The sequence below is a fragment of the Ips typographus genome, linkage group LG2 (assembly GCF_016097725.1).
Source record: "Ips typographus isolate SLU linkage group LG2, UJ_Ityp_2.0, whole genome shotgun sequence".
NCBI classification, from domain to species: domain Eukaryota; kingdom Metazoa; phylum Arthropoda; class Insecta; order Coleoptera; family Curculionidae; genus Ips; species Ips typographus.
In genome coordinates, this window is record NC_138423.1 from 26,423,456 (window position 1) to 26,440,978 (window position 17,523).

Here is a 17,523-nt window from a genome sequence, read left to right on the forward strand (position 1 = left end):
AATTTTTCACTGACAAATCGAGTCACTAGGACAATTTACATTTTAATAGAGAAGTTTGGTTGCTATATATTTTATAGCACTAAATTCTGTCGCGTCGTCTACTGAACTATAAAGTCACATTTTAATACAGGCGGCTAAAACCTGACTTTCAATTAAATCCAAGAAGTTATTATCAACTTACTTTAATGGAATGTATTATTTCTAACAAGTCAATTTACAATACTTCTGTGTACACCCTTAATGAGTTTAAGATGCTTTAGTGAAAACCACAAAACTAAGTACACATACCGAAAAGTTTTAACAGTGCATTTCTTAAGATTAGACAATAAACCGTTGCCGATTAAAATTAAACCAAATACAGAAATGTCAAAGTAAAAATAAATAAATATAAATTAATAATTAATAATTAAAATTAATTGATAAAAATACTCTATTATACAAAAAACTCACATTATTTTGTTACATATAAACAACCTTTACTCATTAACAATCTCATTCGTTCAAAGGTTTCGACAAGCGAGAGATTATTATCACTTTTGTTGCACTTAGGTGATTCTATCCTAATTATAGTTGTTGCATTTTGGATAATTTTAGTCATATGCTTTCATCAATATCTATTTCATTGAGTAAGTGGGTAATGGCTATTACCCACTCGATGATTAACAACTCTCGCCTTCGGCTCGCTATTATTACATGCTCCTTGAATAATATATTATTTTCAGATAATCAAATTAACACTAGAATTATCCTTAAACCAGCAGATCAAAACAAGTTCTTCAAACTTCCACTATACATACAGTAATCTCTAATCCTACTTGCTCGAAAACATTTCACGTCATCATGCCCGACCAATCACAAGGCAACATAATCTTGAAAATCAACAAATAAAAAACTACAACATGACTTGCTCCTTTAGTCATTCACGTTGAGTAGTCCTGGTCTTAGGAGCGAGAAAATCTAAGTCCGGAAGCAACACTTTAGGCGCGGCGCCGTTGCCTCTCCCCAACACTTTTTTCACTTGTTTCGACTGATACAGACTTGAGTTGGTCGTTGGGTTACTTATACTATTCGGAGACGTGTTGATCCAATTGGATAACTGGTGCGACTGCGTTGATCCGGTCGCCTGATGCGAAACAAAGTCACTCCATTCATCCTCGTCTCCGGTTGTTATTGGTCGGTTAAAGTTATTGTTAGTTGAAGTGTTGAATCCTCCATAAGCCTGGGTGGCGTATTGGTTACTAATTATTGAAGGCTGATAATACGGGTTGTTTGGTATTTGCGGCTGAGGGTAAAACCGATTGGGTTGAGGCCTGATTGTTGGCATAGTAACCGAGTTGTTCGAGGCAAGTTTCGTTTGCACTAAACCATTGGGGGTTATCACCGGTATGGGTTGTCTAGTTGGTTGCACTGTACCCAAGTTTAGCACCGATAAAGGCAAATCTGGAGTGGAGCTGCGCTCTTTTTCGCTTTTCAACTTGTGTAACGGAGACTGATTTTGCACTGACACAAAATCTGACCATTCATCATCTTCTAGTGAACTTTGCTTTGAACTCTGTGCAGTTCTTCTTACCTTGTCACTTTTATTACTTGTTCGATTAACTTGCTTCTTAACTAAATCCGATTCCTTATTTTGGGCCCGTGAGTAAGCTTCAAGTCGGCTAATTTCGTCATCTGTAATTCCAGGATCAGGCCAACTGATCGTGCTTACATTTGATCCTGAAGTTGGCACCACAACGGGTTTCAAGGGTTCCAAAATAGTGGCTGGAGGGGCAACTGGAGATTTTTTAGCAGGAAGTGAAAACGTGAAATCACCAAACTCATCCTCGTTTTTATCTAGTGCAGGTTCTTCTTTGGGTACCGAAACGGACTGGGGTTCAAGCACAGGTTTCACAGTCAAACAGTCGACACTATATTGGGTAGATTTGCTGTTGTCTTCATTTGACACAACCTGTTGAAAGTCTTCAATCTCGTCGTCTCCTTCAATAAACTGTCGTTCTTTTCGTGACAATTCTGGAGTGACTATCGTAGGTTCTAACCAGTTAACAATGTCGTTATCTTCAGATTTGCTGTCCTTATTCGATATGTGAGTTTCACGTAAAAGTATATTGTGACCTTGTTCCGTAACGGGCAAATACGAGACAAAATCGTCGAAATCGTCTGATTTGTTGTTGGTGGTGGATTTTTGTTTCAAATTTACGTTTGTTGCCTCCAATGGGGGGAAACTATTTTTAACATTGTCAACGTTCAGTTTAGTAGTAATTGGTGCGTTTGTTTTACTTTCGATCACTTCGGACTCTTCCAAACTCACAGCTGAAAAAAATTAAACACAATAATCCTGACAATAGTTTAATAGCGAAAAGTGTCAAGCGACAAATAAACCAAAACATAACAATACTTACACTCTAACCAAGCTTCCCAACTATCAAACTCTTTACTAGGAGAAGACAAATTGTGCGGTGAAAATTTGCTTTTACAAATGGGGATTTCAAGCTGTGCGACTAGTTGCTCCAAGTCTAGCAACATTGCTCGAGAGGAATCTTGGGAGTGGGAATAAGATTAAGATGGTGAGGTAAAGAAAAGGTTAGTGCACAAATCCAATGCAAGCATGAAATAATTAAGTGCCAATTAGTAATACATTATTTTGTTAATTAATAAAACGACTTAATTATACCTAACACCCCAAAAAAGAAGAAAATAGTTGCCTATGACAAATAAATCACATTTACTTTTCATAATCGAAAAGTACTTTCAATAGCTAAAGTAGAATTTTACTTTGTTTTTGATAGGAAATCGATATTTGGTACTTTTACACTTTGAATCTTGCTGTTCACATATCCAGCATTTGTGATTGGTGGATAGGACAAATAAACACCAACTTAAAAACAGCTTTTTCGATCAATTTTTAAACTTCAAACTTGACATTACTGAATCTATTTATGTTAGCTTATAAACTGCGACACTGAGCAGTTTACGCAGTTGTCACATTTTGTTTTGACTTTCTAAAGTTTTTAAAATAGCTTTTGGTCTCCAGTCTCATTACACGACTTTCCAAAAAGCAGTGGCTATGATATATGATATCATATCAAGTAAAAGTATTGCCAATAAAATGTATGTTTGATTTAAGTAATCTATCTTTAAATATAAGTGAATATTTTACACGCGAATGTACGGTAAGTAAACATGTATCACAGTATCATTAGTGTGTTATGTACAATATAGGAAAAATAGTTTATTACTTACAATCTGTTGCTTCCGTTAATCTTTCAGGGGCTAAATTGAATTCCAACGAATCTGTCTGAACCACTAGACTGCCACCGGGAATGTTATTGATTTCTCTAGTAACAGGAACTGGAGTAAGAATCTCAGATTTGACAGGTTGCAATGGGGTCCCGCTCAAAGTTGCTGCAAAACGCGGCATCGAAGAAAGATTCCAACACGGACCATGTATCTAAAATTAATAGGTAAGTCAACTGACAAAAATAAATTCCATATAAAATAGCAAATAAACAATAGTCTAGTAATGGTGTCCTCCATCAAACTAAGGGGTGTTTTTTTCAATTTTCAATAATTGTTATGGTCTTAGTTGGCTGGGGTTCTCTCGTTCTATCATGAACGTAGGGCCGTTGATAAGTTCGTATATGGTTTGAAATAAAACCGGCGGATTGACAGCTGTCATATAATAATTGTTTGCAACCTTATCTAAGACATAGGCTTTTTGTGACAATTGCCATTCATAGGCGACCTGACCATAACAATTATTGAACACCCGTTACATTACCTAAGTAATCAAAAGAATTAAGACTTTAAATGAACCTTGAAAGAAAAAAAAACATATTTCTTAAGTCAAACATATAATGTCAAACCAAATTTTCCAAAATCGAAACAGATGGAAAAAATTCAAGAACGCAAATACATGTTTTAAACTTTCCTTTAGTTGGTTTATTAACAGTGGCAAAATCAATAAAATGGAATTTCTAATGTGATGAGAGGTTTATGTATGAAACTTAACAGAAAATTAAAATTAACGTAGCTAAAGTAAAGTTTTCAGGGTGATTCACGCAAGGTTTGCTTATGTGACCTTTTGTTCTCAGTTAGACAATACCACATGGTTGAAAAGTTCAAAGACTGAAAATCCAAAAACCTACAGGGTGGTCAATACTTAGCAAACCTTTCAGGTCTTGAGAAATTAATTAAATTTTAGACCACCGTTTTGCTGACAAATTCACCATTTTTATAAAATATCTAAGAAACGGTGCAAGATAGGTATAGGGAAGTATTAACATTAATTACTAGCCTTCTTGCGAGGAATTCAAAAATGAGACTCAAAACAGGGTGTTCCATTTGAGAATCAAAAGTTGGTGTTCTTTCCGACTGATCTGGCAACACCGTTAAGTCAAAAATATTTTGGAAAGATAGTTTGGACCCAACCTAGGCTACACTCCAAATTACCCCACCCTGTATACTTACAATAGTAGTAGTTGTATACCAGGTGTCCAAGAGCACCCTGGACATAGGAGATTAACATGGGAAAACGGTTTTGATTTTTTTGCCCCTGTACGGTTGATTGGATTGAAAAATCGTATTAATGAAAATTGTAGTACCTATCACGGACTAGTCTTCTGTATTTTTTTCAGATCTCTAACTTGAGCCCTTTCGTCGTAAAACACGAACAAAAATGCGAAAATTTAAACTTTTTACCTGCACTGTATAAGCGGTTGTCGAGCAACCGTACCAGCAACAATGATCTGTTTACCCGTTGCCCGACAACCGCCTATACAGTGCAGGCCAAAAGTTTAAATTGTCTCATTTTTGTTCGTGTTTTACGACGAAAGGGCTCAAGTTAGAGATCCGAAAAAATACAGAAATCTAGTCCGTGATAGGTACTACAACTTTCATTATTACGATTTTTCAATCAAATCAACCGTACAGGCGCAAAAAAATCAAAACCGTTTTCCCATGTTAATCTCCTATGTCCAGGGTGCTCTTGGACACCTGGTATACTTACAATATTTCTTGAATCGATATTCAAAGCTTTCAACAATAGGCTTTGACTTGCGGATTTCGGCCATTGAAACGCCAACGCGTGTGTATCGGTGATGTTTTTGATCTTATCAAATATTTTATCACCCTCCTCAAGACCTTTATATTCGAAATCGTCGAAAATCGGTTGTGATATAGGAAACATGTTCTTAAAAATCTCCGTCGACTTGTCCAGGACTTGTTTTTCATCTAACAGTAACAATTTCCAACTTTGATTAGGTACAATAATGTCGTTTTGCTCCACAAAAACTGGAGTGGTGGCAAAATCACCAAAATCATCATCATTGTCATCAATAAACGTCATTGAGCTGATCGGTTCTTGGGTTGTAGAAGTGAAAGTAGCAAAATCATCAAAGTCATCCTCTTCATCAAATACTTCCGGTGATTTTTGTTTGGTGAAAGCAGAAAAGTCACATGGTCCAAAATAATCATCATCTGGCGGCAATTGGCTAGTTTCTAATCTGACAAGAGTTTTACAAGCAATTTCTGATGGGGCAATCAGTTCTGCAGATACAACATCCTGTACTTTAACAGATAATTCATCATCGTTGTAGTCCTCAATACTGTTCTGTTTAATATCTTTTGAAGTTGACGTTATAGGAGCACCTTCAACTGATAATGAGTTTGAGGATTCAAAATCAGAGTTTAGAGTGTTATGTTCACTCAACTGAATACTGTCAGTATTGCTTGTTTCTTGTGATTGCTTTATAATTGGATTTAAGTTGAGTGAGCAGTTAAGTACAGGAACCCTACTAAAATCGTCATGTTTCAAAAACACCTTATCTACTTCAGTATTTAAATTAGTAACATCTTGTTGTCTCAACCAAGAATTTTTATCACAGCTGGTTTCAATAATGGTATGTTCTACCTTAAAAACTGTTGTATGATGCTCTGTACCTTCAGTAATACTATCACTGTCTTTAGTCAGTGTATCAGTTTGCATTGTATTTACATCTGTCTTAATATTTACAGTGTTTAGTTCTTGTGTTTTTCTTTTGTCAAGGAAATCTTTTGAATTTTCTAGGTCAGTGTCTTTACTGTTGCTATTAATGTCATAAAGTGGTGGTTGTAAAAAATCTCCTTCCGGTTCAAATGATTCCTTTGGGAGTTGTATAGGTGACTCTGGCAGTGAACAATCTGAAAACAAAAAGAGTTTTTACAGTATAAGACTATTGAAAACATTTCTATATAAAATGTTAGTAGACATAAGTGAAGGGGTTAGATGCAAAAGAGTTTAGTTGACATTTAATCCTAATATTGAGTGGAGGTTTTAATTCTCTCTTTAGTTCAGTTGCTTGTTTTCATCCAGCAAATTATGATGTTCCTTTCCAGATTTTATGTTAGGTTAGAGTTTAGAACAGGCTTTTCCATTTTTTAATTGGGTACTTATTGGGAATCATTTTGCTTTGAATCCTTTCAAATGAATTAGTGTTTAAGTGGCTGTTTTGGATTTAGTACAGTCTGTCTTATGGAAAGAGCTATTAAATTTGAAAGTAAATTTGTTACAAAATAAATCACAAAACAATGTTACAAAAAAAAACCTCAAACAATCTTTACAGTCAAACGTTAAGAAAAATGTGTGGACAAAACTGCATTATGTGCTAATTTAAAGTTAATACATCCAGAATATGCAAAACATATAATACATAAACTAAGCATTACAAAAAAAATTAAATAAAGTAAACAATAAACATGCAGTGCAAGTTTCACAAACCTCAAGCAATTCCACAATCCTAAACCAATAACAGCCAGTACTTTCACTTCAGAATACCTAACTTTATTGTAAGGATAGTTTTTATGGAAACTGAAATCAGACCTTGATATTGGTCAATTCTGTCATTTCTATAAAAATTAACCTAACAATAAATTTATAAGGAGGTGGTAAAGTAAGTCCAATATGTAAGTTACATAAAACTAACCTTCCTCCACAAAGCAACACAAACATTTAATAATTTTAAGTCTCAGTCAAATGTCTTTCTTGAATTTTTCAGTGGTTGACACCAAAAATGTATAGTAATAATCACCTTATGTCAGTTAGTAAAATGTATACCTACTACTTACACTACAATGTATGTATTTATTCTTCTGATAAACAACAGCCAATTAAATATTGTACTTTTAAGTAGGCGCCACCATCAGAATAAACCCCCCCAAAAGAAATCTGTGCAACAAATCGCTGTGTAGGTATCATTTTAAAATCTTATTTACAACTGAGTTTAAAAGCAACTGATCAACAAAACATACTGTCATCATAATCATAGGAAAAATTGCTGGTTCCTGCAAAATCTCCAAATTCATCCTCATCAGGATCATCTACATCTGGAGGCGGTGGGGGTGTATCACTCAACAGTGGAGGAATGATATTAGACATCTGCAAAATGTTCAAGATGTAAAACGACTGTAGACGAAACACACATTTATATAGAATCTACAGCAAAAAATTACAAGAAAAAAAATAATTACAATTATTTTGTGTACCTGAACTTTTCTGAAGGAAAAAATTTTACTTGCTAAGGTAAGTAGGTAATCAAAGAAACCAGTTCTTTACGTTTTTAACTTGCGAAAGCTTACATCTGCAAATGTTAATGTTTTAAGATAACTTTTATTAATTTACAAGTGTTGACAAAAAAGACAAGAAACAACTAAAATATCCAAAAAAAGTAAAAACTGAGTGAGTACTGACACCTATACCTATATGACTGACACGCACATTAGGTTTGTTCGCAGAGACAATCTCTGACTGGTTTCCAGCTCAGACCCAGTAAATGTCAAGTTTCATTGGTTCTATGCTCACGTGACTATGACGTTTTCAACTTGTGGCCAATGGACGTATCTATTTCGATTACCAGTTGGACATTCCCTCTGCGAACAGATCTATTGCCTGACGAGTGACGTTACGTTACTGACATGAGTGACAGTCAAATTTCAGATGATTTTTTTCTTTGTTGTTTGTCTCTTTTCCTTTCTATTGCACTAAGCTAGTAGACTAGGCTACTATTTATATTTTTATATTTATTTATTACCGCAGCGGGGGTTCGGGCTCGGGGGCAACGGCTAACAGTTTGGTAGCGAATAGCGATAGCGATTAGCAGCGAATCATGTGACATATACCATTAGTATTAGCACTATGGGAATATGGGTTTAAATTGAAGATTTGTATTAGATTAACTAGAGTTTACGTCCTAGTTAATCTATCCTAGCCTATGGTCGGTTTTGGATTTACCACACCTGTATAGGTTGATGCACAGATTGTGTTGCTTCTGTGTTCTGTTTAGATAAAAATACATAATAAAATAACAGAAGGCGAACTCCGTAACCATGTAGGAAATAGAAAACGCATAGAAATAGACAAGAAAGAAAATTTCTTTCTATTAACTGTTGGTACTCTCTAAGCTGTTTTCTATCACATTCGGCTGACACCGTCAACAGAAAACGGGAACTTATCGGTTCTAAAAAGATTGACTAATTTCTAGTAATAAATCTAGGGCTTTTACTTGTTTCGTCGTATTCAGGGTTAATGACAAGTTTCAATGACAATAATTTGAATAATTCTACGTTTTTTACTTTCTTTTTCAGTAATTAATCATATATTTCAAAGTTTACATTCTAAAATAATCCGTTTTGTTGCCATTTTTGTTGTTGGTTTTATTTATTGTAGTTCTGTCTCTTCAGTTTCTTATTTTCTTGTAAGACCATTAATATTTTTCAGTTGCTTGTAAACATGCTACCAATTTTTATGCATTTTGTGAAGAAAGTAGGATGGGACTTTAGGATGTGTTGATGGAACCCATATAGCCATAACACAACCATTCCATCATGAACAGCTTACACCTCAAAAACAATAACTAATAGATGCATTAACACTTTAACTAAAAACTCAAAAACAAAGAAAGGGGGGTGCAAACACAATCAATTGTTTCCTGTTTCTAACCTAACATTATAAATTATAAATAATATGACACTGTCACTTCATATTTATGAAACCAGCGCTAAATTCCTAACCAAAATCAATTTAAACAACGGAGAAATGACAGCTGAAATGCCCGAAACTGATTTCAAAACTGATCACCAGAGGGAGTATCTCATATCTTGAAAGGCCAATAATAATTGTTTGCAACAATAGCAAGGTTATCCAAGACATGCGCTTTTTGTGACAGACAATGACAATTTGCCATCCATAGGCGACCTGACCATAACAATTATTGATCACCCCTTATAACAAATGAATAAAAACAACTAAAATAATTAAAACAATGTAATTCCTGAAAATGTGTAATTAATATGGGAATCTGTCTTTTAGTTCTTGTGGAATTTTTGCAATCAGTTCCTGATGATTTACATATCTTGACGTAGCAAATACACCTTGAGCATTTGGGTAAGATACATTCCTGAAAATGTCCATATAGATATTAGGTAATTAAATTTAGAGATATTTTCAACTCACTTAGAGTAATCATACTCTTTTCCATGAATGTCAGTCAGTTTGCCAGCCAATGCTTTTAAGATACCTTCAGGGGCACAAGTGTCCCATCTTTTGCAACCTTTACTGGCAAAAACATAGGCATGAGCTTTTCCTTCCAGTAGCATCAATACCTGGATTTTTGCTAGTTTAGTTCATAATATTAAAGTCAATCTTATAGAAATTAGACCTTATGTCCAGCACCTCCCACACGTATGACTTCATTGGCTTTCAAAGCTTCTAAAGTGCTCAAAACTGTAGCATCAACATGTGATCTAGTGGTAGTGACAATAAATTTGTCAGTTGGTGGACTAGAAGGAGTAAAACCACCAACACCAAGGCCTACAAGACCCCAAAGAGTCCTCCCTAAAATTATTCCAATAACTTACTTATTCACTGATTATTTGTCTTACAAACCTTGAGAAGTAGGATCACTTTTGTAGTTGTAATAAGGTTGATGTATCACCCCTCCCACTGCTTTTCCATTGACTGCCAAACCAATTAACACAGTTACATGGTCTAATAGGCCTTGAGTATACTCTGAGGTTCCATCTAGTGGATCAACCCAAACAACTATATCTTTTGCAGGAGTTGTACTAAATTCTGCAGGACATTCACTGGCCAAGACAGATTGGTCTAATTCAGTTATAATCCACTCAGAAGGCACCTAAATCAACAAGATTAATCCAAGTCAAAATTGTGATAAGAGCACACCACTCACATCTTCAACATCATTTTCAGGTCCTTCTTCACCTATTATAGTCACATCAGGGAATAACTTTGTTAAAGAGGCAACTATACATTTTTGAGCAGACCTGTCTGCTTCAGTTTGCAAGTCATTTTTGCCAGAACCCTACAACTCTCAGTCAGCAACTTTACTAATTTACTATCCATCCTACCATATACCTTTTCAACAATTCCAAGTTCACCTTTCGTCATAACATCTTTTATTATTTGGCCTGCTTTTGTGGCTGCTACTTTGGACGATGCTAGTAGTCTTAGCACTAGAGGAGCATTTTGGGCCATGTTCATGTAGATGTTCTACTGCTGCTGTTGTAGTTGTAGAGTGAAACAATGAATTTCAACTTATGAGTAGGAAACTTTAGTGTTGATTAAAAAAAGGTATTGACAGTCAAATTAAAATTTAATTTTATGGTTGAACATTGGTGTTTTTATTATTTTTTTCCTTAAAATCACCTTGGTACAAGGTTCACTTCTAAGGTGGTCTGTTTGAAATTTGAAACTATATAGGGACAGCTAGGGAGATATTCCGTTCTGCAGATGGTTTTAATTCTCAAAATCTCAACCCGAAGTTAATTGTATCACAGTTTATTGTAGGTATGTATAGGTCAAACTCAAATTTTAAAATTAATTTTATTTAATGCGAATTGCAATATTGCAAATAACTAAATCCATATTTGTTACCAGTTTAAGAAACCAACACTTCCAACCTTGGAGCAAAAAGAACCATAGAACATAAAAAAGAAAGTTGAATTATTATTCAGGAGTGGATTTGTGAATAGTGGGTAACAGCAACAGCAGATTGACATTGACTGATATTCTGACAGACTGTGACAGTTCACGGCCGCCATACTGAACGATTCTTGTCCTCCTCGTGATTGCTATTGCACCTTCCTGCTATATTTTTTTATTCATTGGGACGTTGCGTTTGCGTTGCCATAACCACACACCACTGACACCACATGACATCAATCAATCTAAAATTTATTTGTTTGCATTTTCTTTGATGTTTTATCTATAAATTTTCCCTTTTCCGTTATAACTAAAAATTTTCTTCAATTTATAGTGATTATGAATCCAGTTCTTCTTCAAAAGCAGCTGAAAGACAATGCCAATGACTTGCAGGACTTTTACAAGGACCTCAAAAGTTGGGGAGAAGAAATGAAACGGAAAGAAGATTCTTTGAAAGTAGATGAGGATTCCAAGGTATGTTTCTGCTGGTTCTAGTATTGATTTGCCTGTCTGACTTGTACCAATTTGTATTAATTTACAGAAAGTGAAAAAAAACACTAACCCAAAACCACAAAAACTACTTGCTCAAAAGCGAAAAAAAAGTGGTGGCACCATTGATTACTCAAAATGGGAAAAGTACGACGCAGATTTTGAGTGTGAACGTTTGGAAGATGATTTTAAAGATGATTCGGATCTAACAGATGAATTTGAAGATGGGTCAAGGGATGAGGCCATAACTCATAAAGAAAAGGTACTTTATGTTGTTTTATTTGTATAATTCTGGATTTAGTTATATTCTGATACCAACTAGCTGACTTTTTCCATGTGGGGGTTCTGTTTGTACCTTTAAAGTTCACATGTATCAACCCATACTTTCTCCTGCAATTTAAAGTATATAAATTAATAATTAATGCTTAAAAATGTGGCTGCACTCTTACTCATAAGACCACCATTCAAAATTATCGATTAATGACCAAACCATGTAGCCAAAAACTCCATCATCTACTCTGGCATCAATAAGCATTCCAAGGTATTTCTGAAATGAAATTGGTCCATATGAACTAAAATAAGAAACTAAATTTTTATAGATTGTGTAATACTCTGATGGTTGTAATCCTGTCATCATCTCAACCATCTTCAGTTTCCTTCCCATTTTCAGTAATTATGATTCCTTTTGGTTGATATCTAAAATACTCAAGAGTTAGGGCATCATCAAGGTCATAAACTTAGATATTAAATTATAATATGATATAAAAAATGCCACATAAAAATTAGAAGAGCATTGTCAAGTATTTTCTATGTTGTTTTTGACTGGCTTTTTGATAAATCTATATCCAACAAGAAAAACTCTACAAAATGTTTGTAAAGTTTTCTGGTTTATCTTGTTATAAGCATGTCCAAACTGACATTGCCTCACTGTCTTTCTTAATAGCTGTGGGAATACTGATTAAGGTTAGGAAATGTTTCATGGTTTTATTTTGGTGGCAATTATGTTATTTTCCCATCAAAATAATTGAGAGTGTTTGAAGGTTTTCCATGTAAGTCCTTAAGTGGAAAGTATTTTGAGATAAGAGCCACAAATTGATACTGGGGGATCTTAAAGATTGTTTTCCAACTTTATGCCATAAACTGAAATACTCCTTATCTATTTTTTTTTATAATAAGGAAGTGTAAAATATGGTATTAAAAAATTAGGTTTGGTGTTAAATGATTTTACATATCTTTAGTTGTTTATTTCATATTTTTAGTAAAATTTAAAAAAAAAATTATTTTATATTTCCGCATAGATTTTAAACATAAAAAAGCCATTAGTCCTCTAAAATTCTGGTGGCAGTCAAGTTCTGATACCACAATGCCGACTTTTTCCATGTACGTGCCCTGTCTTCGCTGTCAAAGTCAACTCGAATAATTCCGAACTTACTCCTAAAATATATATTATAACAGTGATTTATTTTTACCCCTTTTTTAACTGCGTATTTGATTTAAACCTACTCGTAAGATCCCCATTCGAAATTATCCATCAAAGACCAAACCGTGTAGCCAAAAACATTAACTCCATCTTCTAGTCTGGCATCAAGCAAGGCGCCAAGAAACTCCTGCAATTAAATAATGTTAAATAGCTCTATAGTTTCAATATCAAGTTTACTTTGATTGTTGTAATCCGTTCATCATCCTCTAATGTATCCCCTGTTCTTAGTCCGTTTTCAGTGACTATAATACCTTTTGGTTGATACTTGTTATTAATATAGTTAACTGACGTCCGCAGTCCTTCTGGATAATAAAAATTGCTATCACGGTATTGATTAACAGACCTGTCTTGCTCATAAGAAGGTTCGCTAATGTCAGGATCAGGAGTGTATTGAACTTGGCCAACGCCGTATCTGTAATTAAAAAAATGATAATAAATAACAAAATAGATATTCCAGGACGTTACGTGTTCAGTGCAAAAAAATCGTGCGTTCCGTTAATATAGCCGATCTCCTCCTGAGTAAATTCTGGAAGACGAGATCTTGATAGTCCTTCCAGGGCACTCCTATTCGCAATTCTGTCAATCATTATTCGGGGCCAGTTACCCAGAAATATTGGATTTGCCCACCAACCAAGCTGTACAACGTGTGTCAGTTATTTGTTTTTTACACTTTCTATACTACACCATTTCAAATATCAGCTTACAGTAAACTCGATGTGTCTTTCTTGAGCTATCAAGTCAAGGTCACTAGTAGAAGCGGGTTCCACCCAATCAAAATTGATGACTATTCCCACTTGTCCTGCAATTATTATTTAAAAGGTAAACATTCAAAGCAAAAGTTCATTTTTATCAACTACCGTTATATGTAGGTTTAAACTCTTCATCGTAAATGCGATAAGCTCGCGCGTGTGCTTTAAGCAAAACGTAACTACACTGGTAAATTCCATCTCCAATCAGCTTCAAACCAGGTGCACTTGAACCGGTACCATACCCATCGCGGCATATTTGTATAGGTTCGTTGATTGTAAGCCTAAAAATTTGTCAGTCAGTCTGCGTGGAGTGTCTAATGTTGAAGTTCAAGATTATTAGTATCAGAATTTCTTACCAGTATTTAACGTAAGGCGCATAAAGCTGATATACCAATCGGGCGTAGTCTCCAAAGTAATCGACGGTTTGAGGATTTAGAAATCCTCCTAAATCTTGGATGTGCTGCGGCATATCCCAATGATAAAGGGTTATCATCGGTTCAATACTTTCCGCTTTCAATCCCTAAAATAGCCAGATATTTTTTTAAAACTTTTCCTCTATCAAGAGATACAAACGAACGTTAATCAGATTTAGATAATAGTCAACTCCTTTTTGGTTGATGTGATTCAAAGTGCCATTAGGTAGTATCCTAGCCCAGGCGATGGAAAACCTGTTAATTAAACATGTTATTGCTCAACGCAGTGGCTTTTAAGGTATTTTTTTCACCTGTAGTAGTCCAGCCCCAGAGCTTTAGCATTGGCCACGTCCTCTTCCCATTTATGATAAGAATCGCATGCTATATCACCATTCTCTGCGGCAGCTAAAACAACCCAATTTTATTGCATTTAGCATAGAAAATGAAGAAATTATTATACATTTGTCATGGAAAAAACTGTCCCAAATACTTTCCCCTTTTCCGTCTTCGTCCCAACCACCCTCTACCTGGAATGCTGATGTCCCAGCTCCAATAATAAAGTCACTCGGAAGTTGTTTTGCACAGTTACAGCTAAGATTGATCAAGAGGTTTGTTACCATATTATCAATTTCAATTTTGTTTACCTTAGCACTAAGCACGTTACCCAAATCAATAAGCGCTCCATGTTATTACTTACAAGCCTGGATTATTTTGTGGACAAACATTTGATAAAAGAAAGTATACCTATATACTCTTACATAAGTGGACTAAGTAGATAACCAATTTGATTTTGCATTATCACATTCCGTAATAATTATTAGTCAGTGTCCAAGATGCCAGAAGTGTAAGCACAATAAGGAATAGCACTCATGTTGAACGGAAATTTTTGTAATTGTTTAGAATGTTATTAAATTTTTGACTGTTTGAAACCGCAAACACTTGAACAATCTGCGTTTTGTTATTCACTATAATATGTAGTACAAATAGTTATTGTTATTGATAATACAAAGTTATCCAAATTTTGGACATAGAAAAAATCAAATTTTGACGCTAGTGTTAACCTGAGTTTTATTACTAGTAGTAACATAGTCCATCTTGTTTTGTCAGCATGAGATAGACACTGGCTGCATTGAGCGAGCAGAGCGTTTTTGACATCACAACATTTGATAGTTGGTCAAATTATGGTTTTATCAAATTGCGTCATGGTGACGTCAAAAACGTTTCGCTCGCTCCATGGAACTTGAAAACGAATGCGGCCACTGTAAACACTTAAGTAATCCATACGTCTATTGTCATTTCGTAAAGTAATTAAGTGCTGATTGCACCAACGTATTAAAGACACTTGAAGCTACTACTACACTTCCGTTTAATGACCTTTAGCTGCCAGGCGGTACACCTTAAGCTAAGTTTTACACATGATCTGTCACAGTGAAATCACAACTTAACATTAGTGGAGCCTAGGATGCCCTTAATTACGTCGGTTCATTCCGCCATGAGCAGCTAAAATTAGAAAAGTTGTACTCTCGCAGTTCAAAGACTGGTTCAGCTGAACTGCAACCGGTAGTTGAACTTGCCCAAAGATATGCATTACTGTCAAAATGACATTTCTGACTTGAACCAGGTTTAAAGGTTGAACCACCATTGCGCAACTCTGTGTCTTAATTGTGTATTTTGGTCAAGTTTACTTATTTTTATGTCTAATTTCTGGTTGAATTTTGATAACCAGCATTTTAATTATTTTAGGGGAACTCCTTTGTAAAACTTAAAGAATGGGATAAAGCAATAGATTGTTATTCGAAAGCCATAAACTGCTACGCTTACGATCCGATTTATTATGCGAATAGAGCGTTGTGTTACTTAAAGAAAAATAGGTAAGCCCCAAAAGTCTTTTGAGAATTTTTTTTCGCTAAATTTTCCCGATATTTATCATCAACATTTTGTAGCTTTATATCCGCTGAAGAAGACTGCACCTTGTCTCTTAGACTTGACAGTACGTACGTAAAAGCGTTACAACGACGCGCAGCTGCCAGAGAAAGTCTCGGCAAATTGGATTTGGCTTTGGCAGATTTAGAACTGGTGCTAACGCACGAACCGCATAACAAGGACTCCAAATCTGCTTTAGATCGTGTAAAAAATAAACTGGGCTTTATTGAAAAGGCAAAGACGACCCATAATTTACTAATACTTTTGTAACCACTAATCGTTGTATTTTAGGGTGTGGAAGTTTCAAACCGGCCAGTATCCCAGTTTACAGCTTCCAGAAGTAAAACCCCAATAACAAAACCAATTGCGGTAACCAATGCCAGTAAAACTCAATCGTCTAGTAGTTCAGTATGGCCAGACGTGGGGTGCGAAATTGTCAATGTAAAATCCATAGTAAAACCACCACACTTAAGATCGTCAAAACCGTTAACTAGAATCAAAATTGAGGAGATTAACAGTTTAAGTCATCGGAGTATTGTAACGCCAAGCGAGCCGGAAGCAGTAAAAGAACATGTTATCGAACACGTAAAGCAAGTTTCTTTTGAAGATTTGGATGCTGGTGGAGAGCCCGCTATGAAATCGTTCCCTTTTAACAAAGATATAGCCAAAGCTAAAATTGAAGTGAACGATGAGACGTTCAGCACCAATAATGGTTGGCCATACCCGCAACGAAACAATGATACTGTAAAAAGCGACGATTTACTATTGATGGAAAAAACGGAGGTACCCAAAAGTAAACCGAAAGAAACTAAAAACTCAGAGAATATGTTGATCACCCACATGAACCAAAAATCGCAACCAGATTGTGAAAAAGACAGTCCAGATCTAACTGTTCCTAAAACGTCAGTCCAGTTCTACAGTACATGGAAAACACTAAGAACAGTAGACAATAGGTATAAGTATTTGAAACTGTTGAAACCTGAAGAGGTTCCTAACATTTTCAAAGAATCCTTGGACAGTACGGTGTTTACTAGCATTTTAGAAGTATTGTCTTTGAAATTTATCAGTAACAATGATGAAGTATACGGGTTTCTTTCCAATTTGACAAAAGTGTCCAGGTTTTCGGCGTTAGTTATGTTTATGGACCCCCCAGATAAAGATCGTAAGTATACGGGTAAGTAACTCTTATTGAATGTAGTAATTAAATAAAATATTGTTTCAGACTTATGGAAGATAATCACATATCTACGAGAGAAAGGCCAGAAATCAGAAGAAGTACAATATTTAATTGATAAATATGAGTTATAGAAAAGTTTATTCATATTTGGCTTACTGAAACTCATTGCGGTTTTGACAAGAGTAGTTTTAGTATAGTTTTTCCCGTTATTTTTGTTACTTTTTAAGTGATATTTTCAAATAAAACTTTCATTCTTTATCGGATTTTTCCATTATATTTTTTTAGCTTTTCTTTCTTTACAGAGTTCTAACTTGTTTTTG

The 17,523-nt window shown here is 35.0% G+C and overlaps 4 protein-coding genes and 2 long non-coding RNA genes across 10 annotated transcripts; 2 read left to right on the forward strand and 4 right to left on the reverse strand.

Moving 5' to 3' along the window:
- Nucleotides 1-166: 166 nt before the first annotated feature.
- Nucleotides 167-7,750, reverse strand: Afti (aftiphilin). Of its 4 annotated transcripts, XM_081972783.1 has the most exons (6): nt 7,519-7,750; nt 7,285-7,411; nt 5,006-6,177; nt 3,241-3,448; nt 2,400-2,537; nt 167-2,310 (listed from the first exon to the last, which is right to left on the reverse strand). In XM_081972783.1, exons 2-6 carry the CDS (start codon nt 7,409-7,411, stop codon nt 917-919), a joined length of 3,039 nt encoding a protein of 1,012 aa, XP_081828909.1. In that variant the 5' UTR covers nt 7,519-7,750; the 3' UTR covers nt 167-916. The 4 variants fall into 4 exon arrangements, with proteins under 4 accessions (XP_081828909.1, XP_081828910.1, XP_081828911.1 ...); XM_081972784.1 differs by lacking the exon at nt 2,400-2,537 and having other exon boundaries at nt 7,519-7,748; XM_081972785.1 differs by lacking the exons at nt 7,285-7,411; nt 7,519-7,750 and adding an exon at nt 7,102-7,257.
- Nucleotides 6,935-7,221, forward strand: LOC145724502 (uncharacterized). Its single transcript, XR_014177013.1, has 2 exons — nt 6,935-7,109; nt 7,164-7,221. It is a non-coding gene; the product is annotated as an uncharacterized LOC145724502 (long non-coding RNA).
- Nucleotides 7,751-9,296: 1,546 nt separating the features above from the next.
- LOC145724496 (3'(2'),5'-bisphosphate nucleotidase 1) lies at nt 9,297-11,057 on the reverse strand. 2 transcript variants are annotated; one of them, XM_081972812.1, is made up of 7 exons: nt 10,925-11,057; nt 10,406-10,549; nt 10,221-10,352; nt 9,917-10,166; nt 9,690-9,865; nt 9,485-9,633; nt 9,297-9,428 (listed from the first exon to the last, which is right to left on the reverse strand). In XM_081972812.1, the coding sequence occupies exons 2-7, from the start codon at nt 10,529-10,531 to the stop codon at nt 9,317-9,319; spliced, it is 945 nt and encodes a 314-aa protein (XP_081828938.1). In that variant the 5' UTR covers nt 10,532-10,549; nt 10,925-11,057; the 3' UTR covers nt 9,297-9,316. The 2 variants fall into 2 exon arrangements, with proteins under 2 accessions (XP_081828938.1, XP_081828937.1); XM_081972811.1 differs by having other exon boundaries at nt 10,406-11,041.
- Nucleotides 11,058-11,164: 107 nt separating this feature from the next.
- On the forward strand, nt 11,165-17,461 carry spag (RNA polymerase II-associated protein spaghetti). The gene is made up of 6 exons (XM_081972803.1): nt 11,165-11,446; nt 11,514-11,723; nt 15,847-15,974; nt 16,047-16,260; nt 16,318-17,188; nt 17,249-17,461. The coding sequence occupies exons 1-6, from the start codon at nt 11,312-11,314 to the stop codon at nt 17,332-17,334; spliced, it is 1,644 nt and encodes a 547-aa protein (XP_081828929.1). The 5' UTR covers nt 11,165-11,311; the 3' UTR covers nt 17,335-17,461.
- LOC145724501 (uncharacterized) lies at nt 11,736-12,209 on the reverse strand. Its single transcript, XR_014177012.1, has 3 exons — nt 12,073-12,209; nt 11,911-12,008; nt 11,736-11,851 (listed from the first exon to the last, which is right to left on the reverse strand). It is a non-coding gene; the product is annotated as an uncharacterized LOC145724501 (long non-coding RNA).
- On the reverse strand, nt 12,669-14,889 carry LOC145724492 (myrosinase 1-like). The gene is made up of 11 exons (XM_081972806.1): nt 14,748-14,889; nt 14,564-14,694; nt 14,415-14,508; nt 14,268-14,358; nt 14,047-14,210; nt 13,799-13,971; nt 13,646-13,740; nt 13,407-13,576; nt 13,119-13,353; nt 12,965-13,068; nt 12,669-12,895 (listed from the first exon to the last, which is right to left on the reverse strand). Exons 1-11 carry the CDS (start codon nt 14,786-14,788, stop codon nt 12,781-12,783), a joined length of 1,413 nt encoding a protein of 470 aa, XP_081828932.1. The 5' UTR covers nt 14,789-14,889; the 3' UTR covers nt 12,669-12,780.
- Nucleotides 17,462-17,523: the final 62 nt, after the last annotated feature.

Coding starts and splice junctions, on each gene's coding strand:
- Afti (XM_081972783.1), bottom strand. CDS start 7,411: ATGTCTAATATCATTCCTCCACTGTTGAGTGATACACCCCCACCGCCT. Junction 3,449..5,005: donor ATATCGATTCAAGAAATATT/GTAAGTATACCA, acceptor TATTAATTTTAG/ATACATGGTCCGTGTTGGAA. Junction 2,538..3,240: donor ATTAACGGAAGCAACAGATT/GTAAGTAATAAA, acceptor CCCACTCCCAAG/ATTCCTCTCGAGCAATGTTG.
- LOC145724492 (XM_081972806.1), bottom strand. CDS start 14,788: ATGGAGCGCTTATTGATTTGGGTAACGTGCTTAGTGCTAAG. Junction 14,695..14,747: donor GTAACGTGCTTAGTGCTAAG/GTAAACAAAATT, acceptor GATCAATCTTAG/CTGTAACTGTGCAAAACAAC. Junction 13,577..13,645: donor AAAGACACATCGAGTTTACT/GTAAGCTGATAT, acceptor CACGTTGTACAG/CTTGGTTGGTGGGCAAATCC.
- spag (XM_081972803.1), top strand. CDS start 11,312: ATGAATCCAGTTCTTCTTCAAAAGCAGCTGAAAGACAATGCCAATGAC. Junction 11,724..15,846: donor CCATAACTCATAAAGAAAAG/GTACTTTATGTT, acceptor TAATTATTTTAG/GGGAACTCCTTTGTAAAACT. Junction 16,261..16,317: donor AACTGGGCTTTATTGAAAAG/GCAAAGACGACC, acceptor GTTGTATTTTAG/GGTGTGGAAGTTTCAAACCG.
- LOC145724496 (XM_081972812.1), bottom strand. CDS start 10,531: ATGAACATGGCCCAAAATGCTCCTCTAGTGCTAAGACTACTAGCATCG. Junction 10,167..10,220: donor CTGAAAATGATGTTGAAGAT/GTGAGTGGTGTG, acceptor TTGTTGATTTAG/GTGCCTTCTGAGTGGATTAT. Junction 9,866..9,916: donor AAGTGATCCTACTTCTCAAG/GTTTGTAAGACA, acceptor GAATAATTTTAG/GGAGGACTCTTTGGGGTCTT.